This window comes from Monopterus albus, unplaced genomic scaffold (genome assembly GCF_001952655.1).
Source record: "Monopterus albus unplaced genomic scaffold, M_albus_1.0 scaffold14.1, whole genome shotgun sequence".
Classification (NCBI taxonomy): Eukaryota; Metazoa; Chordata; class Actinopteri; order Synbranchiformes; family Synbranchidae; genus Monopterus; species Monopterus albus.
In genome coordinates this window covers 4,041,743-4,065,692 of record NW_018127894.1, presented here as the reverse complement: position 1 = coordinate 4,065,692, position 23,950 = coordinate 4,041,743, and the positions used below count along the sequence as shown (strand labels likewise).

Here is a 23,950-nt window from a genome sequence, read left to right as displayed (position 1 = left end):
CGGTTGAGGGAATGCAGAGCAACAAATAGCTCAGCCAGTTCTTGTTCCCATAGACAAATACTTGATGGTAGCCCTGATCCTTTCTGACAATAGGGACAATCAAATGGTGACTGTAGCTGTTACTACAAATACATGTTTTTCAATTTACTCATCATTAAAGGACTAAACTAGGGATTTTCTATAGGTTAGTCAATTACCTACAAATTACATATAGTTTACATTATTTGTCTATTTTCCAAATCATACAAAAAGATATGAACATGTTTTTGTTGTTGCAGGCTATTAAAGCATGGTATTAAACCTGCAGAGAATTAAAACTCTTCTGAAGTGGGTGACACCACCGTGAAAGTTTGATGACATTTTTTCCAGTTCTCTTAATCTTGGAAAGTAGGTGTAGATGTGAGCATTAGAGATGCACCGATCAATCAGCGGAAATTGGAAATGGACAGTATTCGGTGTGATCGGCCTTGACCGGTGACCAGCTGTGCCGATCAGATTTGGAGGCACGACAGTTCGCATTGCACCTGTTTATATTAGGAGAAGTACAAATATTGCACTTCATTTTTAGTCAGCCGGATAAGTGGAGGAAAATGGATAGATGGATTTTTAGTCGGTTTGTTTATATAAAAAAACAAAAAATAAAATAAAGAGCGAGGGAGAAGTACAGAAATGAAAAACTTTAATACAATGGTTTATTCATTCATTCATTTTCTACCGCTTAGTCCCTGAACGGGGTCACGGGTGGGGCCGGAGCCAATCCCGGCCGGCAATCGGGCGAAGGCGGGGTACACCCTGGACAGGTCGCCAATCCATCGCAGGGCTACAATGGTTTATTTTTATTACAATTTAATTTTTCATTAAAGAAAAGTTACAAAAATGTGTGCGTACTGTCATTTACACTTCTCAGAAAAGAAAGAAAATCAGCAGGTCAGATTCTTTTTAAAAATTGGAAATCGTAATCGGCCCAGAAAATTTCAGTCGGTGCATCTCTAGTGAGCATTGGTTGTTTGCAGAGAAAGCTGGTGGTGCATTCAAAGAATGCTGAAACATCCAAGATTTTAAAAGGCAAATCAGTGTCTCCTGGCAGCTGCATCAGCATCTGACAATTTAAAGGCTGGGTCACAAAACTGAAGAAACCATCAATATAACAATTATATTTTGAAATTTCCTATTATCAGAAAAGGTTTTATGTATATATTTTCTATAAATGCTCTATGCCAAACCCTAATTTGGCTTTAACGCTCATCATGCTGCACACCCTTTGTTTTGAATAAACATGTAGAATAATGACAAAAAGCAGACACAGGTGACTGTGTATGGACTGAGATGGGCAATAAAGTGTTCATTTACTTTGCTCCAAACATAATATCTTACAAAAGGAAATAAAACTAATGACTTTGGTCTCACTGGCTAAGTTTGAAGGGGTTGTAAACTCACTGATGCTTAATACCTTTTCTTCTTGTTCCTGTTTTATCTAATATTTTATTTTGATTACTTTATCTTGTTTAATTGTTGTTTTATTTGGCAATATTGTTGAACATTGTCTTGTTTCCGTGTTAATTTGTAAACTTGTGTGCCACTGCCTTGCCAGGGCTCCCTCGAGAAAGAGGTTTTAAACGTCAACAGGACTTAACCTGGTAAAATAAAGGTTAAATAAAACAACGTGGAGGGGAAGGGGAAGGGGACCTAAATCTTATAGGATTCTTTATGAAACGTATGTGGCTTGTGCAAGTACACTGTATTCGGGATCCAACTTAACGGGCTTAAACCCGGGAAACCAAACCATCCTATGCATAGCACAATATGAAGAAGTCACAGAAAATGGCATTCAATTATATATGATGTCACTAAATCTGAGGCATATATTAAGTAAAATGTACTGGGTGCACCCTGAAAAACAAGTAAATACTCCTGACTGACATAACCGTGCAGATCTGTTTCAGTGAGTACAGACTACAGTTGCATTATCAGTGCAGACACCACCTTGCAAATATGGTTTGTCCATTCAAAGGCAAAGGTTGCTGAGATGAGCCAGGCACTCAACATAGGTAAAATCGAGGCAGACATTGTGGGATGAAATCTAATTTGAGTGGTAAATTCTGCCAGGTATTATTTTAGCATGCCAATTATCACATTTTTTTGAATAAAGCATTAGCTCATATCTGCAAAACTGTGATAAGTCAAAAAGAAAGCATGGGCTAAATGAAACACCACAAAGTCAATGTTGCCATTTTGTATCACAATGACCCACCACATAAAATGTATTACCTACAGTGTTATTGATTTAGTAAGTCCAGCTTATTCAACATCACTGCTTAAAAGCATCCACCCCAACATGTAACGCAGCATCCACACAGTCAATCACTGTCTATAAATCTGGTTTACTAGCCTTGCAGTTTCCTGTAATTACCCTTATATTATATTTAGAGGCCAAATAGCAGATGAAAGAGGAATCAAAACACAAAGAAGCTAGTCAACCCCTAGTGTCAAACTAAGAACAAAGACTATACCAGGAAGCCTTTATATATCTCAACTACAGGCAAAGCGCAACAAGTTCCAAAATACCAACTCAGTCATTCTAGTTCAGCAAATGATGAACAGCCTCTACCTCATAATGAACAAAACAAAAGCAACTAATAATTACTATTTGATGATTTTACAAACTGACACACACACCACTTCCACCATGCTAACATTCAGATGTTCATTCCAGACATACCATTTGATAAAATGATTTGATGCATGATTTGATGATATTGTGGCCAGTAGAAAAACATATATGGACAATGCCCGGTCCCTTAATGTCAGTGAGCTTTCACATCACAATGTCAGGAATTCTGTCTGTTCAGTTGGCTCTTAATAGTCTGCCCAGAGCACAATGACTGGGGAGGGGGCAGCACATCCAGATAAGGCACTCTTCTCTCCAAGCAGGATTTATTTAGGGGGGGGGTGAAGATAAGTGCCACAGGGTTGGAATACAGAGCTCAATAGGTCAGCCAAAAGCTGAGTGGTAGAGCAAAGCCAAATGCGACCATCACACAAAACAGCCCAGGCTTCTAAAGGGAAAAATTACAATCCCAACAGTGCTATTCTTGAGGCAGAAAGAAATGCCAACTCAAGGTTCAGGTATGGAAACACAGCCAGTAAAAGACTTGCATTGTGCATGCTGCTGGAACCTATTACTCATAGCTAAGCATGTTGGCTGCTTTATGAGTTAAATGTCTTGATTCACAGCCTTCAGAAACATGAGTCTTCAGTCCACATAATTTTGGTTTATGGGTAGAGCAGAGCCCACACCCAGCTACCTCAGAGCTGCCTGCTTGGTCTCAACTCCCTCCAGACATGCAGCGTGTCTTCAGGACGCACAGGGAACTCGAGGCCAGTCAAAGACAAGAGGTTATTTGATTAGCATGGAATTTTATTAAGCTGTGGGTGGAGTTGCATGGTGGCAGAGAGAGTCTTAGCAAAAGGCCTCCATTCATTGATCAGGGGAGAACAACACCCTTGTGTGTTGCTGCCAGCGAGCACAGTCCCCACAGCTTACGGTTATAAATGCAGAGCATGTGTGCTTTTAGGTGAGTTTAATTGCCTCTTTCTGTAGAAAGGATGATGGGAGGTCACAGAGATTAAGCAAGTTGTCAGCTACAGTATCTACAGCAGCTTATCTGCAAACACTCCAAGTTGGGTGTGTGAGCGGGCTTTAAGGACGAGCCCTGTTACCAAAAACAGACTGCTTCCCTGATGTTCCTTTGCTTGATAGGTCAGCCTTCCTACCAATACACTCCATATAATACAATCAAATTACAGGATTCATTAATGAAAGTGACCTTATGTCCACAACCCCTGAACGAGTTACCCCACAACTACCAGTCATTTCCTGCTGGTTTGAGCAGTGGACACTAGGCAAAAACTGTTGTATCTGCAGACACAAAATCTAACATGTCAAAATATCAGTCCCTAGAAATTCACCCTAAAATATTTCATCCAATTACCCACATAACATTTGGTTTAATCGCACTACAGATCAAAAAGCAGCTCCTACCATGAGTCACTAAGTGCAAGGTCCTTGAGAAAACACTTGGTGTCACTGTCACCCAGGACACCTGATATCAAACAGATGCTTGACATCTCCTTGGCACCCACTCCATGGTGAGTCAGTTCTTGGGATTGCTGCATGCAATAAAGCCCTATGAAGGTGTTGCTTTAGGGTTAAGCACGTGGAAGCAGCCGCCTTTTTCCCCAGACAGTAGTGGCTTCATGAGCTATCGCTCATAGACAGGAAGCAGCCGAGGCAAACACCAGCCAACAGGTGTACTGATGCAGCTGAATGCCTGCAGGTTATAACAGGCTTGCACGCAGTCTATCACTTCAAATGACTGTAGATAAGTAAATCTAGACAAAACAGCACACATAACCACCCCACTTCCTAAAGATCTAAAAAAGCAAACTAAGACAACACAAACCATTATCAGTTTGTAGTGGGTGGTAAGGAAACCAATCAAGTCAGTCAAATTTAATAACACTACTTGTTCTAACTGGCCTAAAAAAAAACAATCAGACAGAACAACCCTGTCTTAGTGGAGAACAGAGAGACGGTGACCATCTGTCACTCTGATTTAGTTACCATTGCTTTTAATTAGTTACTCTTCGTTGGCGATGTCAGGTTATGAAATGCTGACAGTGCATCGCCGTTAAACATCCATCCTACTGTTAGAAGTTAGAGTTTAATTGCTTTTTGGCCTTGAGTTTATACAGTAACGTTATTGGACTGAAGGACATCAGATGATTCAAGCTGTTGATTGTTTACGTCATATAGGGTCACACAGTGGAGTTTGAGCTTGATTAAGTGTGTGAACCATAATAGCCTGTCGGCGTTAATATCATCACATTACTTCTGTGACAACTGAGACGACTTGTTGGTCTCGGAAAGAATTTCAGCTCCAAGGTGTTGCTTAAACTGACGCCGAATGGCTGACTCGCTAGCTAGCTAGCAAGCAACAAACTTACCAGAAGACAGTCCGTGTTTATTTCTGACTTTGGGTCCTTCAACATGGCATCGATTTTTTCAAATCGAGCCGCCATACTGTGCCCAGCTGACATTGTTAAACTTTGTCCCGGTGTTGGGCTACGAAAAAAAACAGCCCACTAGCAAGCCAGAATGTTGGCTAGCTAGCTTTAGCATCCAGTGGTAGCTAGCTAGCCAAATGTTCTTTTCTTCGCGTGAGCTTTTTCACCGCACTTCACAGAGGATACATCGTTGTCCTCAAGTTTTCACAGACGAGGAAACGTTTAAGGTTGCGCTGATTATACAAAAGCCACATTTTTAGAGTCCAGTATGAGTGGCAAACAACTTCGATAGCAAAAGATAAATGCGGCGACGGATTAGCCAGCCTCAGCAGGATGCCACTGAGGACAAGAGCTTAAATGTTTGTGCATCCACACAAAAGACAAATAAGACTTATATGTACACTGTATTAGAAAAGCATAGTTTCTGGTGAGGTTAATCCACAACCGTTCCGATATCTGAGCCTGGCTCTTGCAGATAGCGAGAAACCAATCTGACAGCTCAAAAGTAGAAGTAGTTGGGGGAAAAACTTCTGCTTCTTCCAAATTTCGATCAGTTTAAACACGGTCTCTTAACAATGTTCAACAACTGTCCTTCTGCTGCATCCTTTGCGTTGTCATTAGCTGTCGACTGTTTCCCCTTCAGACAAATGTATCCATCAAACGCAAGGCAGAAATCAAGTTTTGATGTAGGTTAGTTTTCAGAAGAAAAAAAAAACACCAGACGATGCCCGATTTTCTCCCACAGTCTGACCAACATGTCCGCCTTCCTGTTCAAACACCCCGGAGAAGCGACTTCAAAATGCCATGTACTGCGCATGCGCCACACTAAGGCGCATTCAAAAAGAGGTCGCAAGAAGATAAAGGCAACATGTTGCCGCTCCACAATGTTACAATGTAAACGTTGGGAGCGCATTGAAATGCTAATCTCAGAGGACGAAGAAAAACGCATTACACACATTTGTTTTAAGGTTTTTGAAAGTTCCGATATTGTATTGTATTGTATTCTGTACCATTAGTGAATAACATTTCCTATTCTACTCTGTTTTAATTTATGGGTTGCTGGTATTCTTGGTTCTGGACCCTGATTAGGTAGCATATTCTATTGTATTGAGTAATGAAATGTATTCCAGGTTTCTTGTGTTGGTTCTGGACCGTAGCATTTCTTTTTTTCTATTCTAAATTATTCTGTTGAGTATTTTAAAGGTATCTGGTGGGGTTTCCAGATGATTTTACTGTTTACTGTAGCATATGCTATATTTATAACACTTTTATATATAAATAATTTATAACAATTATGTTGTTCAAATAACTGCCCAAAATAGATGTCACGTGCACCCACGTGAGCTATATGGCAAGGTCGAATAGTTATCATTGACATTCAGAAGGCACCAGCACCCCTGTGTTTTCATTTACTGCTGTAACAGTTGCAGTAACTGCAATTTTCTGCTGATTTAATAAGTTAAATTTGTTAAATTAATGAGTGAATAGAGATAGATAGTTTTGTGATCGGTCCATCACTATAGATTAATAATCATGTGTAACTTTTATTGCAGTGATAGGACATGAAGGTTCATCCCATAATAATCCTCCCCTTGCTGTTTTCAAGTGTCATAATCTAGTCTCAATTTTTTAACGAGTCTATTACCTATTTTTCTCATGTGATCACACATGCAGTTTTGCAAATGATGAACAGGAAATGCTTATGTCAGTCTTATGTTTACATTTTTCTATCTATCTATCTATCTATCTATCTATCTATCTATCTATCTATCTATCTATCTATCTATCTGTTTTTAATAAATGCTTTCAACCATTAGCCTACATAAGAGAAATGGTTGCTACATAATACAAACAGTGTAATTACATTTAATCCTATCCATTAATATAAAGTTTAAAACTGCAAGAACGTTTATATGTATGACTTTATACCAAGGATCGAAGAATGTGTCAGTCCCATTCTAACAACAGATCCTCTCTGTTTCTGCCTGTTTGTTCACCATGTCAACCAGCAGAGGGCGATGTTATACAGCTTTTGGTTCAGGAACTTCACATAGCCCTTTGTTTTTAACGTTTTTGGCACTGCAATAAAATATTTACTTAACCTGTTGTCACATGCGCCTTAAAAATGGTTGCCAATTTTTATTTACATTATTATATATTGCCTGAACATGTGAGTTTGTATCATACACAAATACAAACCATTTTACAGTGCAGTCGTTTTTTAGTAAGTCCCCTGTATAAGAGGATATCAGTTCTGCATTTCGGCCAAAAGATGGAGAGAGAAACAGGAGAAATAATGTCGCTGCTACAACTGTGTCTGTAAAACTACAGGCCTACATCTGCACTTAAGAACACATAGCTATCTTCCTCTGCTCATAATAATTATGTAATAGGTATAAATCATGTATGCATGCAAGCATGTATGTATACTGTAAGTCAATGAATGAATTCCTCATGAATTCATATAGGCTCTTTGCTTTGCATTTTTACTTTGATCTATTTGGTTTATTCACATTTGTTAGGTTATTATCTTGTTTATTTTCTCCTAAATCGTTCGTTTTGCTGTGTGTAACTGTGAATCTACCTTTTTTCTAAACAGCCATCATATTACGAGGTGACCTATTTTGTTGTTATATCCACAGCAGGATATACCTCCTGGCTCTGTTATCGTCACCACTGCATTTCGTTTTGTTTAAATCAACCGGCTAATTATAGTGATTTTACAGGTTACGTTTGTGGTCTATTAGTTTGGTATTTTTTGCTGCCTTTTAGAGCAACAAGCTGAACTGAACGCTTCTTCCTTGCAGCTGAACCGGGCGGTACGTACAGTAAGTCCCTGACGTCACTTGGCGGGTTCCCCTTGCTGTACTCAGATCAGCTGTGGCGGAGCAGAGAGACCAGAGCAGCGGAGGTAGGCTTTGCTGTTTGGAGCAAGGGAGGCGAGTTTTACCCAGAAATCCCTTCTGGAAATGGCCATGTAACGCGTCTCCGTGCGGCTAAAGGTAGGCATGCATGCTGCTGTGTTTCTATATCTTCATATCACGCCTTATGAACGCGCGTTAGGTTTAGGTTGTCAACACTCTGCGTGATGATCATAACTGCAGCCTGTCGCTCAGTGAACGAGGCTGAAACAGAGGTTTAAAGTGTTTAAAGTTTGTTCCACCAGTACATTTCAAACGAAATATATGTTAACAATAGTACAGGTCAGGCTGATTCTGGAGGGGGCATTCAGCTGGGTTATAATCAGTTTATAAGCAAAGCGAAACCTACGTTAAATCAGTTTTTTCATTGTCTTCTTTTATTTGCTCTAATTAGCTTATATTTGCTCAAATTAACAAGCCTTAGTGGATGTCAGTGATGCTCAGATGCAAATGTGCAATAGGTTATGCGTGACCGACCGCCATCTAATAGCACAATTAGTATGTTAACTTATTCTGTAGTGTCATATGAGCGTCAGGTTGGAATTTTAAACCATTTTAAACCTGCAGCAGAGAAGCAGGCAAAAGAAATGCAGCTTCGGGCCAGCATATAATGTGCATTTAAAAACTGTAGATCAGCCTGTGCTGCCTTAAAATGCAATACATACAGGCTATTTCATCTTTGGAAATGTCAGCTGATCAATCGTTGTTAACAAAGGTACTGTCAAGTATTTCTGCAACCAGGCCACTAATTTACATGTTTGTCTACCTAGAGTTGCCTAAGGGTCAGTGTTGAAACTGGTCTCAGCAACTTAAAGTCAGATAAAAGTGACCTGGAGATGTATTTGATGGATTGTTATTGTAATTACAGGCAAACCAGTCTGCCTGGGCTACATCCAATCTTGCTATGTCTCTTGTTTCATGTCCCAAAAGTTGCATTCTCTATGTCTCTACTACTCCATTCTGTACCTCAAAAATGTCATTAGTGCTAATGACAATTACATGCATGGTACAAGATATCCTACCAGCTACAGCAGAGTTGAGATTTCCATTTTACCAGATGCAAAAAAGTACTATGACATTTCCAGTCATGCTGGACGTCTCATATACTGAACTGTCACTTCTCATGTTAAAGCAGCTTTTTACTGTAATGTCTGTCTATTTCTTATTCAGGCCCATAGAAATTGCAACAATTAACTACAAATTTGTGATCTTGACATTTTGACATTGGTTGTTTTGTGCAACTATGCATCCTATTAAAACAACTATCTGCTTAACGGAACGGTCATTAGAGTGAGATAGGCAGTGCAGTATGATGTAAGTACGTAATCTGTACAAACTGTGTGAACTGTGAATTTGCTGGGTGGCCTCTTGTCTGTAGTACACACACAGCCCTGACTGAGCAAGAGCTACAGGGGCCAGGGGTCTCGGAACACTGACCATCTGGCCCTTGGGGACTGATTTCCTTGCTGGCTGCTTTTGTTCCCTGCAAACAATTGGGACTTAATCTGGGAGGAGATAAGTAAGGCCCCTGTGACTCCACTCTTGCGCTCGGACAGGTTTTTCTCTTAAGCCTTGGAGGAGACATCTCTTTCCCGTGCTGCTCTGTGGAGGTCTTAAGCTGGTCCGGTTTGGCAGTGGGCCGTTTCTTGTTAGGAAAAACTGTCTACCTTTAGTAGGTTGAATGAACCAAAATGAGATACACCCAAGTGCAAATGAAGTTGATTATTTGTGTCTTATTGGCAGTCACTCTCAAAAGATGACCTATATAAAGTAATAGGACATCTTGTCAGCTTGCTCAAGATCCTGTTTTGTCAACCTTTTTTCTTGCTATCATGATTCCCTCTATTTTGCCCTAGCTGTTTTGTTGTGCAGAAGGTCTGCTGTGTGTCAAAAAGGTTTTCCGAAAAAATGTAACATGACATCTCTCATATAAAAAGCTCGACCAAGCTGTGGAGTGATGACATCGAGTTGTACATAAGGCGATCGTCACCGGGGTAACAGATTTGTTTTCTCTTATTTTTTTCTCTCATCGTCAGAATTCTTCTTCTTCTGTTCATGATTTGTGTTTGCTCAGTTGCTTTTTTATTTTCTTCTATAAGAGGCATGTTCATTTGAATCCCAGTTTTTTTCTGACTTTTGCTTTTGGTTATGACAACCCAGCATATGATAGAGCACTCAGATTTGGTGTCATAACAAAAAGGCATAGTGTGCATAGCAAGTGATTACTGTCTGTGTTTCTGCTGTGGATTCAACCAGCTCCAGAAACATATCATTTTTAAATGACTTATCTGTGAGAAAAAAAAAATCTTTTACACCCAATTTATACCAACTGATATGACAAAACCACAAATGGGACCTGTCAACAAAGCAGGCAGATGCTTCTCTTGATAATTTCAGAGGGCTTTTCTGATCCTGGCTACAGATGGTACAAGGGACAAAATCCCAATCAGAGAGATAAGTGCTTTTGTTTCGCACTCTTTTTTGCTGAGATGTGACACGAGCCAGAAAACAGGTGGTCCTCAAAATAGCCGTCATTCATCAAACTACTGGGGCAGGGGTCAGGACATTCTTTTCAAAATTGTCCTCATGCCCCATGTTTATGCTGATGTGGAGAAATGATTGTAGTGGAAGCAAAAGATCTTTTAAAAAGCAGCAATAGAACAGAGTACAAATCCTCTAATACAAGTCAGAGTTCAGTATTATTAAAGTATTTATTTTTACAAGTGTTATGTTATTATGTAGTATATTGCTTCATTATTACAGTTGCATTAATGTCTGATTAAAATTGTAATGTTGGAGCTGTTGTAGTTGATACTAATGCTAAGTGCTTTATAGATGGTTTTGTGTAGTTTAACCTATAATAATGCACTATATGTATATAGTGTTTGAAATATCCATCTGTAACGAAACTAGTAACTGTCAGATAAATACTGAAGTACAATTTTTTCCTTTCAAGTATAAAGCATTAAATGGAAATGCTCAAACTACCTCAAAATTGTGTTTGAGCACTGGGTAAATGTACTTAGTTACAGTCAACCACTGCCAAATAGAGATCCATGTTCATACAAAATTCAGGCTGTTCGGAGTCTGATGAGGACAGGCACAGCAAGGTCATTTTATCCCAGATAATATTAGTGTGTCTGCCTCAGTCAAACATCAGAATTTAAAGATCCATGATCTGCAGAGCTTATAAACGTTTAACCTGTCCTGTCATAGCACAGTCAGGGTTGCATGTTTTTGTATCGTTGCAGCAAATCAGGTCTTTATGCAGTGAAATTAGTAGTAGTTTAGCAGTTTGCTGCAAATCAGCATGTATCTCAAACCACTCATTCATCCATGATTGAAATATTAGATTATTTTAATGTCCTGCTTTTTGTTATTTTGTCTGCATGATTTCCATCAAACAACATGCACTGAAGTAGCTTAGAAAGTGGTCATGTTTTTGTGCCCTAACCTTCAAAAATGCAGCATGAAAAAGGAGGGAGGGAAAGCACAGATATGGTTTGGAGAGGAGTAGGGGGGAATAATGAAGGGAGAAAATGGGAGAAAACATGGAGTGGCCAAAGAGGGTATAAAGCCAGCTGCATGCAGAGAGCAAGTGAGATTTAGGGAAACATTTGTAGGTGCACTGCGCACAGGCAGGAGCGAAATATGAGCCCAACTGTATGCACTGTATAAAGGTGTATGACACAGTTGACAGTTGGATCATTAAAGCTGATCTCACAAAGACCTGTGACCCTCCCCCGGCTGAAAGGAGATGTCAAAGGCCTGTGACCTCTTCCATTTATGTGCATTGATCCCACTGATGGGGGTGGGGCTTTCTCCTCCAAGCCCTCCACCATCAGCTGTTATATCTTAGTTTCACCTGCAGGAAGTGGAACAATGATTTAATTAGATTTTATTTTCATCAATTGTGCATTTTACTTTTTGTTCTAATTATATTATTTTAGCTGTAATATTTACAATTAGCATTGCCATACCGCATGCTAACTGTAACCAGTTTTTGAATGCATGGTAGCACTGCATTGCATCAGAGGCAAAAGTATACTATTGCATTTGAGTTTTTTTTTAGAGCTGAGGCAATTAGCTGATAAATCAATTAGTCAATCAAGCAAATAAATTAACAACCATTTTAATAATCTATTAGCAAAAATGCCAAAAAATAAAAAATAAAACTCTGGGCCCCATCTTCTCATCTGCAAATATTTGCTGGTTTTCTTTGTATTTTGTTACCAAATCAAATGGATTGTGAGCTGGTGGTCAGACAAACCAAGCATTAAGTCATTTTGGGTTCTGAGAAGTTGTGATTTTCTGATATTTATAAAATAAATGAAAATGCATGGACTAATAGAGAATTACAATTGGTTAGTGGCAACCCTATTGTTACACAAGCCTGTGCACAAAGTTGCAACTAGAAACATTTAAATAAAAATTGTAGATGTAGGTGATGCATTTCAGGAAAATCTTGCAAGAAATGTTAGCCGAAGCATTTTCTCTCCTCTTTTCTTTTTTCTTACCAGGTATGGTGGGCATCTCATATAATTTCCTTTAATTAGAAAAGAGTTATAATACATTAACTAGTACTGCACTGGGAAAAAGATTACGTTTTTATGCAGTAAAATATTGGTTAATGCAGGGTAATTAATTATGACTCAATTTCAAAAACACGTTTATTCCTATAGGTCATTTGTTCTTGTTCAGTCACCCTAAGAAGTTGTTGCATGTGTTCTAATCATCTTGATAGCTGTTAAGTTACGTGAACGTAATCTGGAAAGGCTGTCACCGTTGCTTAAACCCATTCTGAGACAAATAACTCTTGACTAGACATCTGCCCATGAATTTGTGCTGCTGGTTGTGAGTTTGCATCTATTCTCTGTGTTTCAGGCCTACTCAGGAGTAAAGCGGAAAGGGAAAGCTGTGTGTATGTGATATTCTTCTCAAATTCCTGTCTTTCTCTCAGTGTTAGAATGTGGTTTTCATATTGAACCTACAGTACAGGAAGGGAGAACATGCTTTACTTAGGAGTACGGCCAAAGAGACCAGTCTGAACATCCTGCTCTTTGTTTTAAGGCAGGGTTGGGATACTAATTGTGTGTGTGTGTGTGTATACATTTATGCATGAGCGGGATGCGACCCTAGTAGATGACACTTCCTGTTGTCCTGTTATCTCTGATTTTGGCATGCAGGACAGGTTCTTATCTGTGCTGCATCTCCTGGATATCCATAAACCGCCAGTTAATTTAAGCCCTCTGACTCTATAACATTAATAGCACTTATTCCTGTTTCCTAATTCTTTCATGTCATGGCATTTCTGCAAAGCAAGACATTTGTATTTAAAGCTAAACCAACCATGAAGTTTAAAAAGCTTTGCATGTGTGTGTGTGTGTGTGTGTGTGTGTGTGTGTGTGTGTGCGTGTGTGTGTTTTGGAACTTATCTGACGTTCCCAGTCATTCATCAGGAAGCTGTCTGGAGCAAAGTCAAATGGTCCTTTGCATGCACGCATTAGTGTGTGTGGTTTTGCAGGGGAGTGATGGCATGTCAAGGTGAAGGAGGAATTTCAGTTTTTTGTAGCTTGAGTTGAACATTAATTTGCAGCTGTAATAAACTAATGGAGTTAATAGCACTGACATCTTGCATCGGATCACAGCAGGATTGTGCTATGAAGTGCTTATCTCATGTCTTCAATGTTCCTCCTTTTTTAAGCCAGTCTCTTTTTGTGTTGGATTTTCATGAGCTTCATTATGCTGATGTGAGCTCATGAGGAGCAAAGTGTGTGCGTGTGGCTCCTTGGAGTGCACTTAGTAATAACATAGCCTCATTCTTGCCATTGAAACCTGGAAAGCATTCAGCAGAAAACCCCTACTTGCACAGCACTGTTATGGAACAGTGTGTTCTCACAGGGTGTACTCCTCTATCTCCTCGACCTCCCCCGTATCAACTCCATTGGAACAGTACCTGCATTCAGAAATTACTGCTTGCAGCTTATGTGTTCCTTTTAAAGAGAACATTGTGTGCTGTGCCACATGCTCGATCATAGTACAGTAGTCTGGAGGAAAGTTAATGATTTTTAGGCAGAATTTTATTGTTTTAACCTTTGCTACGGGTGTCAGAATTCATAATTAACATGGCAGTTGGATGCACCAGGGCCTTTCAGCTACATTCATTGTTTTATTTTGGTTGTATTTTTAGCCTGGGCTAGTTTCAACAGACCCACTTCACATTTTCACAAGTGCTCTGCTTTTGTTTACATGCCACTAACAGAGTGTACTTGTGACATTAATATTTGTGCAAAACGCAACCAAATATATTTTGTTAGTTTTACTTCATTTTAGATACGTTGCACACTGGCAGATTGAACGAATCTGCACGTCTAGATTTAATCATCTATTTAGTAATTCATTATAAGGCTAAAATGGTGAGTTGATTAGACAGAATACACCGGAAATGAACAATTTTTATAATGAAGTAAATGTTTAAGTTGACTGCGACAGCATCTACCAGGATATTACATGCGGTTATTGTGCTAGTATAACTGCGTTAAGGTTGTAGAATTTAAAACTGACATACCGTAATTTCCGGACTATTGAGCGCACCTGACTATAAGCCGCACCCGACTATAAGCCGCACCCACTAAATTTAAAAAGAAAAAAAAATGTTTGTACATATATAGGCTGCACTTGTCTATAAGCCGCAGGTGTCCACAGAAAGCTTTTTTTGATTGAGTCAGTTCTTCACGCTGCCGTCACCAACGTCTCACCATCGATTCATTGATACCAAGCTACGTGCAGCAGCTCTATTTCCTTCTTCGACAGCCAGATCGATCGCCTTTAACTCGAAAGCTGCATCATATGTATTTCTTCGTGTGTTTTCCATGATGAGGGTGTGTGCATGAAGCGCTAAACGACTGATCTGAAGATAGTGTGAGTGAATTTGATTTAATTCGGACAGTTTCATTGGTCCACTGTGACCTGTTCCGTAATTTCATTGGTCTGATGTGACGGGGCTAAATCTATTGGTGGCATGAAGCTCGTTAGCCCGTAAAAATCCATAAATTAGCCGCATTGTTGTTTAAGCCGCAGGGTTCAAAGTGTGTGAAAAAAGTAGCGGCTTATAGTCCGGAAATTACGGTAACTGTTGTGTGGCAGCATTTCTGTTTTCCCATTTCAAGAAATAACACAGACAGAAAGGAAACTGACAATTTGCAAATCCTGCAGGTCAAAGGCAATACCAGCCCCGATTAGGACTGAGATGAAATAGTTGGGACGCGGCTTTGCGTTACACTTTAACAGAGCTGAGAAAACAAACCGTATGCACATATAGTTTAATAATAGTATATTATTTTATTCCATAAAAGGACTGCTACTAACTGTTGCATTCTTTTACATATATTTATGTAACCTACATTATGGGAAAAAGCTGATGTATTTTTTAGTTAAGGTCTTTTTTCATAGTTTTCCTAATGTTTTTATATCATAATAAATAGCATGCACTTTTTATTGTGGCCATATTGTACCATGAGCTTTCGTTATTGTTACATATTGTTAGCTTCTTCTAATATATCACTGCTGTTCTCTCGGTTTTGGATTGTCTGTCCTACAAAATAAGCCATAACTATTCAGATACTTAATAGACCAAACTATTAATTGTGTTTAATTGTTAATGCCAAAAATATTTCTTTGCAGCCTTAAATCACTGTGAAGAATACAGGATGTGTAACATTTGGTTACATGTCAATTTTTAAGCAGTTGATAAAGGTGCAGTGAGGGGTAGGAGGAGCAGGATGTGTGCTAACAACAGCTGGAAACACTCCAGCATGTAGCCAGATTTCCCACATCACCACAGTAGCATCATTGCCTTTGCCTACATGCCGCGTATGTCCCAAACTCTTCCTGCTAGCTCACAGAAACGTTCACAGGAGCACAAACACTATGCAGAACCTACCTCACCCCTCCCTGCCTGTTCATATTGAAACACAAGGTCACGGTGTGTTGTTGTTGCCAGTGTTTACGGGGGAGAGGGCTGTCTGTAGCAGAGGGCTTTTGCATAGGCTGTCACAGCTTGTCCAAGACTGCGGTGACCAAGACCCAGCCCTCAGCTGCAAGGACTCAACATTCCTGTGTCAGGGAGGTCATTCTCTCTCTCTCTCTCTCTCTCTGCCTCTCCTCTCCCTCTCTTTACATTCTCTCTGTGTACACATTTGCAGCTCAAGTACAATGAGGAAAAACAGGCAAGCAGTAAATAGAAAAGCACTAAAAAAAGAAGAATTCTTTATCTGTTGTCTCAGTAGATCAGTGTATTTACTTGATGATAAAATCAACAGCATTAAACCACGGAATAGCGGTTTTCATCCAACTACTTCTGTGAAACCATAACAACCAGTTGTGTACCTGGACATTAAGTTTTGACATTTTGATGTTTGAAGTATGTCCACTGTAGTATTTTGGATAGAATTATTTCAGACTAGTATTGTTATGCTAATCGTTATTATTTAATCATTCCTTGCAGCATTATTAATATTATTGTTGTTTTATAATTGTCAGTTTTACAGTAACGGGTGTAAGAGCAGACCTGGGAATTGGATAAGAACACATCTGTTTAGCGTCTGGCTGCGCCAATGTTGATTAAGGAACTTTTTTTTTCAAGACAAACTGAAGTCTACCTTATGTCTTACCCACAGTTCAGTGGTTAAGTATTATGAAATCAGGATTACATGGTTTGGCAAATGAATGCTTTTGCAAAATATGTTCTGTGCTTAGTTATGAAAAAAAACTGCAGTTAAATGAAATGTACCCATGTTTTGGTATCCAAAAGTGGGAGCATACTGAAATTCAGTTTTTTATGGCCCTTTTATCCATCAGCTCTGCCACAAAATGCTAAATTGAGAAACATGTCTGAAAGGGAAGAATGAACACATTTTTTGTATTTTTTATTACACATTTCTACAAATTTCACTTTACACCCGAGTGTCTTATCAACCACCATTTTATCCTGGAACATCACATTGTCCAAAGCACCCTATGAAATCTGCCTGAAGATAAAGTATCCCATCTCTTAAAGGGATCAGTGCAGGATGAAGTGGCACCAGGTCTGAATAGGTTTACTGTCACTTTTTCTCTGTGTGTGGGGTCAAGCTCTCAACAAAGGACAGCTTTGCTTCCATTGTCCCTTTAAGACAAAAAGAGTCCTGCTGATGCCGTGCCTGTTGCTGCAGTAAGGAGGACTGATGGGACTTAAGTGTGTGTCCTGTCACCAAAGACAACCTGGTGCTTATTAATCTAGAGGATGGGGGGGGGGTTTAATAGAAGAATTGTGGCAAGTGAGGGGGGTAACGGGGGTGGGGTGCTGCTGATGCAGCAGTGCCACCTGGGGTCAGGAAGGGGCATGATGGATATGGCTGATTGCCCGGTAAGGAAGTTTAGAGGGACAGGGGAGGAGGCTCCTTCATCAGGACATTAAGAAGCCTCTTTGTCACGGCGTCACTCAAATGGATTCAAAGTGGCGAGACTTTTGAGGAGGAAAAGAAAGGAGAGGTCCTACTGTGAGCAGTGGATCTCTGGACGCCTGATGAACACAACAGACCTCTTTCTTATGTCGTCTGCAGGAGTGGCCAGTACTCCTGCCTGGCTAAATTGAGTTAGTGAGTCAGCTGTATGAACTTTTGCGGAAGAAGGTCGCGTGAGTTGCCTGCCTATTGTTTCAGTGCTTTTTATTTTCCGTATATTCTTTTATTTAGAAAAAAACTTTAAAGCATTTGAAATGTTTAGTGAAGATCTTTAGACTCAGACAATGAATGTATTTGTCTTTAACAGGAATTGCAAATTACAACTTTTCATTGTTGATTAATGTACTAATGATTTTCTCTTATAAATTATCTATAAAATGTGAGAAAATGGAATTGACCCAGTGTGATATAGTCAGATAATCTTGTTTTGTCTATTCAGTAGTCCAAAACCCAAATATATTCAATTTACTGTAATGTAAGACAAATAAAAGCAGAAATCTTCAACAGAATAGAATCTGAAACTTGGTATTGTTTTGCATGTATTTTATTAAAAAGGTTTAAAACAATTAATTGGTTCACTCCCATCACATCAGGCTTTAAACCCAATTCATTATGCAACTATCATTTAAATGGATATTTGACTAATATGTATCAGCTGTACAGCAGGTAATTGAACTTTACTACTTTTTAAATACCAAAAGATAGTCAACTGTCAAATACAGAAATGTGGCATTAAATCCTTAGGCAAATTCACAGTTCAATCAATACATTTTTTTAAGAAACGTGTTCTTTACGGCTTCTTGTCTATGTGCAAGTCAACATATATGGAGAATGTAAACACAGAAATCTTGAGTTAAGATTATTTTTCACACATATTGTTTGTTTTGATATCGGTACCAGAACTCAAGCGTATTGACACTGATACTGAAAAATGTCAAGCAATATCAGGCTATGCTAATGTATTTTCTTATCATTTTTTGGAAGATGAGATGACACACTGATCATTAGAAATCCCCCCATTAGTACCTCAGTTTGAATGACGTGATGTGGAGGCAGGGCGGAGTGCGCACAGGCCAGCCCCTGGAAACATAACCTGACCCCTTTGGAAGTTGTGTCATCTGATAAGAGCCAATGTTTGATAGTTTTGTCCTCTTCATTGTGATCCATGGCTCTCCTTTTACGCCCTATAACAAATAGAGCTGCTGAAGCAACTATTTATGGCCAGGACAAGGCCTGGTCAACCATCATCAAAGAACTACTTTAGGATGAGCCGCTAGGTGCGGACCAGATGTTAGACAACGCTGTGGCGATAGTAGGCTAACGACTGTTAGACTAGTGGATTCATTCACATATAAGAAGAGTCATTTTTGATCCTAAATGGCCTTTAATTGTTTATTTTCATATAAGGTCGGGGATACAGTTGCAGAGTAAGAACATACATTTTTAGAGAACTGTTCATGTTTTTACATTTTTTTCTCTTTCCGTCCTCCTGCCCTTTACCATTGACCTGTGTTTGACCACTGCCAGTGACAGTTTTACAGTATAAAATAGAACTCATTGTTGTCTTATTCAATATGTCTTCCCTGAATAAGTCCATAAATGCATTAGGGTCCTGTGTCTCTTGCTGTTGTTCCGACTTAGGTGAACTGGCGTTGAACCCCAGAGCGCTGTAAAATGCAGATTGGGTTCACTGACAGGCCTGCCATTTTATTACACAGTCATGAACCGCATTATAAACTGTCACTCATCCTTCGCTTTGATTCACTTATTCTGTGAGACATGGGAGTAGATCTCTCTGCTTGCTTATCACATCATTAAGTACTTGGCATTTTTGGAAAGAGATGATGCTGTTTGAACGTTTCATTTTGTACACCGAAAAAATGGGCGTTGCGATGCCCAAAAATATGTGTTCCATTTCTTGAGTAATAGCTGAGGAAAACTTGCAATAACTTCTTGATTAGTATAACATTCATTAACAGTACCATAATGACAGTGCTCTTTCTGAGTAGCCATTGTCCAAATGCATTATTATGAAACTGTTATGATGTTATTGTCATCCATAAAGTTTAGGCTGATGAAACTCTTGGGGCGGCTATGGCTCAGGAGGCAGAGTCGGAAGGTTGGCACTTTGACTCCTGTTCTCTCCAGTCCACATGCCAAAGTGTCTTTGAGCAAGACACTGAACCCCAAGTCGTTCCCGAGCAGCACTTTGCAGTGACAACGCTGCCATCAGTGTGTGTGTGAGTTGGCGCCGCAGATGGCTGCCTCAGTTCTGTACTGGAGACAAATTGCTTGTGTGTGTAATGTACTTGGCCAGTAAAAGTGACTAAATGTAAAATTGATGGATAATCATATTTAACCATGCTAAAACCTCCATATCACAATTATCCACTGTCTAGAATTAATTATTTTTTGCAGTCTGCGCTGTCATTCAGGACTTGGCTGCTTCTAACCAGGCTTGCTTTTTATTTGTGCTGCAACAGTTAACTGTTTGGGATGTCTTTGCCGTTAAATGATGCTGGCCTTTGTCCGTGGCTGAGATTTAGTTTAAGGTTAAATGCCTTGCCCTTAAACTCATCCGTTGGGCCAGAGTGTGTTGCAAGGTCACCGCTCCAATCAACCTAGTGTTAACACAAAGGCCGCTTGTTCCCTAATGAATTATCTGTACAGTTCCTCAGCGAGTCACTACACTGCCCTCCAGCTCTTCTTAGGCCTTCCCAGCTCTTCTGTCCTGTCACACACACCCCCAGCCCCCAATTTTGAAATGAGTTTTATAACTGCACAGTAAACTTCCAGGGGCTTAATGATGATGACTTCTTCATCTGCCCAAATGCTCCTTTTGTCCGCCCCTCCTCCGTCCCTGGACCCTGCCCCCCGTTCCCTCTGGTCACACCAGGCCTTAGACCCTGGTTCACCTCACTTTATAGTTCCACAGATAATCCCTTAGAGCACACAAACACATGCACGTGCACGCTCACACATACACCCTCAGGCTATTGATGGTGTATGTGAGCCCCTCAATAGCCTGAGCCCTCTTCTGTCTCCTTTTCCCCTCTCCTTCACTCTTTTGCTGCCGACTGCAGCAGTGGCATTCAGCTGGAATGTTTGCCTTTGTTTGTGTGGCCCACTGGAAAGCCATGAATGGCCTTAGCTCATCTGCTATCCTCACTAGCAGCGATTTGCACTTCAGGGCCCAGCAGGTAGTCCTCACAAGAGGGAGGAGGAGGTTGGGGGGCTTTTATAAGGAAATTAGAGTTGTGGATGCCACCTGGATAGTAAACAACGGTGCAAGTCCTCACACCTTTGGCGTCAGGTAGCCCACGTGACGCAGGGAAGAAAGAGAATTCCATTGTGGGAATTTTCACATGGGAACTGTTTTGTTTTCTTTTCTTTCTATTTTCTGGCAGTTGAACTCCAGAATTGTTTACTTATTATATGTGACACGGTACTTAGCACCTGCTGCACTTCCTCCCCGCCTGATACTCATCTGCCATCTCTGGGTTTGTTAGTTGAACCTCCCTACAGAGGACTTTTTGTGTAATGTCTGGACATTATGTAATGTGCTAGATGAGATACAGGTCGATGAGGTTTGTTCATTAATGTCACAGCTGTAGCAGATACAAGTCGAGGTAGACTTTTCTACTGTAAGTGATTCTCCTGATGCATTCTCCAAACAACCACATCATGTGTTTGGCAGCTGCTGAGTCAGCTAAGACAAACCTGTGGCGCTCCTCTGGGAATCCTAAGAGAGGACAGAGCTGGCCATGTGACTCGTCTTTCCTCAGGAGGCGGTGCCCGAGATACTTCCCCTTTATCAGGGGACTTTAGCAAGAGCTCAATGCAGCGGTGAAGGATGGGCTCGGGGGCGGGCAAGCATTCAATCCACACTCTTTTGTTTTTTTGCACAGTGTCTTTTGAGGCCAAAGAAAATGCCGGGTTTACTCATTATCTCCATTTTAAATGGGCAATTTAAGACAGGCCATGTCAAAGTCAGGGGCTTCAACATAAATCACACTGACATCTCTTTCCCCAGGCTGAACTTGAGTCTGTACTGGTATCAAATGCCTTACTGAAGAGATTTCACTTTTGTCACATCTGATTACTACAATTAGCTTACAATATTTTTGTTACTTAAGAATGTTCAGAATAATCCACTGCGCTACTTGAGACTTGCTCATATGTCCCATGTGTGGTCTGAATCACCAATAGGTGGACAAATTTCACGGTCAAACTCAAGCCCAATGTTTAGACAAATGTGGCTGTTTGAGGGAAGTGAGTGCATGAACGTCCCGTCAGGGCTAATGTGAGCTCATGTGGTGGTTTACAGCAGCCCTCACACCGACCGTGCCCTAATATAGCCATTGGAGAAGAGGTGAGAAAAGCTGCACACAACTCGATTAAAACAGCTGGTGACTGTGTCTATGGTAATGAACTGGAACACCAATCACATGGCTCAGTAAAGTAGGAAACCTGGGCCAGTGAAGGGAGGTGCTGATAATGACAACGGAAATGTAACAACTGATGCCACGGCTTCTTTCTAACACTGTTGCCATTATAATGTTGCATTTTAAGCAGGTATTTTGTGACTTTTTAAAAGTTCACTTCACATAAAAATACTTTTAAACCATACAGTTTTAATTAAATTATTGGAATTAAAGTGATACCTAAGAACTCAGTCATGTTGAGTGGTGAGCACATCTTCCCTGCCATGCAGTAGATATGAGTTTACTCAGACCTGCTGTTTACCTGACAAATTCTTGAGGACTTTGCTTGACATTAATTAGTTGGCAGGAAAACAGACGCAGGAGTCCGAGGGCACGCAGAGTATAATTCATACTATAAAATTTTTCCATCTAAGTATTCATAATTTAAATGCAATATTAGTTTTGAAAAACATGGGATTGCAGTCTAAACAATGTTGTGACAGTGTGGCAGATAGTTTGCCATTTAGAGTCAGGTTTGTAACCAAACGTCAGCGACCATGAAGGGAAAAATCTAATCACAAATAGTGGCTTTAAAAATCTTGAATGAACCTGCATGTGAATAGTCTCACATTTCGAAAGAAATTTGACATTGTGCTCAGGCATCGTAGACTTGCGTGTTTTAGCAGTGATGTGACACATACTTAACCTCACTTAGTTACCATGTGATCACTCTTAAACCCCCTGGTTATTTCCTAAAAACATGTTCTTTCTCGTCTTGGCAGTATCATGATAAGGCACTAGGATGAGCCACTAGGCTGTAATGACATATAATCCCCAACATCTGCCAGTGCCTGTTGATTTGTGGTGCATTTCAGTTTATTTATTTTGGCCAGATGAGCCCCTGGTATTTATAGCGGGAGTAAAAGCCCGGTATGGGGTCAATCCCAGGCAAGGCTACGAAGGCAAAATGCTGAAGCTGACCTGACATTTTTGTTCCCATTTTGCTGGGGACAGATTCTTCTGTCTCTGAATTGGCCCCCAGTAAAAAGCAGGGTGTGGCAGCGAGAGACTGAACTGAGCTCAAGTGTGAGAGCAAAAGTTTGAGTTCAAGATTTCCTTTCACATGACGCGGCGCCCATGGTGGATGTGTTAACGTGCTGTGGGGTCACACGTGGCAGGGCGCCGTGGCTGTGTGGCAACGGGGAGATGCGGGCCCTCTTCTTTGTTTCCCCCCTGCAGCTTGCAGGCCTCCAAGAGCATCTGTCACCGCAGGGGGTCAGCAGGGCCAAGATGAATGAGCCCCAGTGGATTCCCTTCCTTCTTGGCAAATGGCATGGACAGAGGAGGGCATAGGGGACTTAAGGGGAGGGTTTTGTGTGTTTGTGTGTGTGTGTGTGTTTGTTTGCATGTGAGTGAGAGAGAGGGCGAGAGAGAGGGAGGGTTTGTGCTGTATTGAGGGAAAAAGTGGGATTCCCATTTCTTTCTACAGAGGATCATGACAAAGGTGACTTGAGACATACCAGAGAAGAGTGAAACTCCACATGCTGCCTGGATATCAACAAGTTCTTCTCAAAAGAAGTCTAACATGGACATTATTTGAAAAAGAGCTGTCTTCACATTTTGGATTTTACTGTATCTGATTTGGATTTTAAGGTTCACCCACTGGTTGAGGAGTCATGGAAGGTAGAGAAGCTTTTTTTACTGCTTGCTGTGTGTCACATGTGCCCGATGCTGCATTAATGAGATGGGCTTTTAGCACCTCATTTAGAGAACATGGAGAGATGTTTGTCTTTTTTCTTAACTCGTTTCTCAGCCCCATCCCCCCTTTCTCTCATGTCTGATGGGCCGCCTTTTCACCACAGCTTTTCTAATGTTAAGAGTGTGCTGAGCTGTTTCTCGCCTTTCAACTATTATCTGAAATGTTAAAGTGTAACAATGAGGTGAAAACGACTGAGATATTTATCAGATTTTTTTTATCAATTGTTGATGCATGGGGTGAAAACACAATTTCAGCCAACTGGTTGGTTTAATCCTG

General features: G+C 40.4%; 2 protein-coding genes across 4 annotated transcripts in view; one reads left to right on the top strand and one right to left on the bottom strand.

Annotated features, from left to right (window-relative positions):
* rock1 (Rho-associated, coiled-coil containing protein kinase 1) overlaps positions 1-5,888 on the bottom strand; it is a 30,012-nt gene extending 24,124 nt beyond the window's left edge. Inside the window, exon 1 of the mRNA XM_020591477.1 lies at positions 5,008-5,888. Within this exon, the coding sequence (XP_020447133.1) occupies positions 5,008-5,100 (93 nt within the window). The 5' untranslated portion in view covers positions 5,101-5,888. The remainder of the gene's footprint in view (positions 1-5,007) is intronic.
* Positions 5,889-7,941: 2,053 nt separating this feature from the next.
* greb1l (GREB1 like retinoic acid receptor coactivator) overlaps positions 7,942-23,950 on the top strand; it is a 45,649-nt gene continuing 29,640 nt past the window's right edge. For 2 of the 3 annotated variants that reach the window (XM_020591424.1, XM_020591421.1), the window contains exon 1: positions 7,942-8,069. The gene's annotated coding sequence lies outside the window, so the exon portion shown is untranslated. Of the gene's footprint in view, positions 8,070-23,419; positions 23,599-23,950 lie in introns of those variants that run through there. The other variant, XM_020591422.1, reaches the window with a different exon arrangement.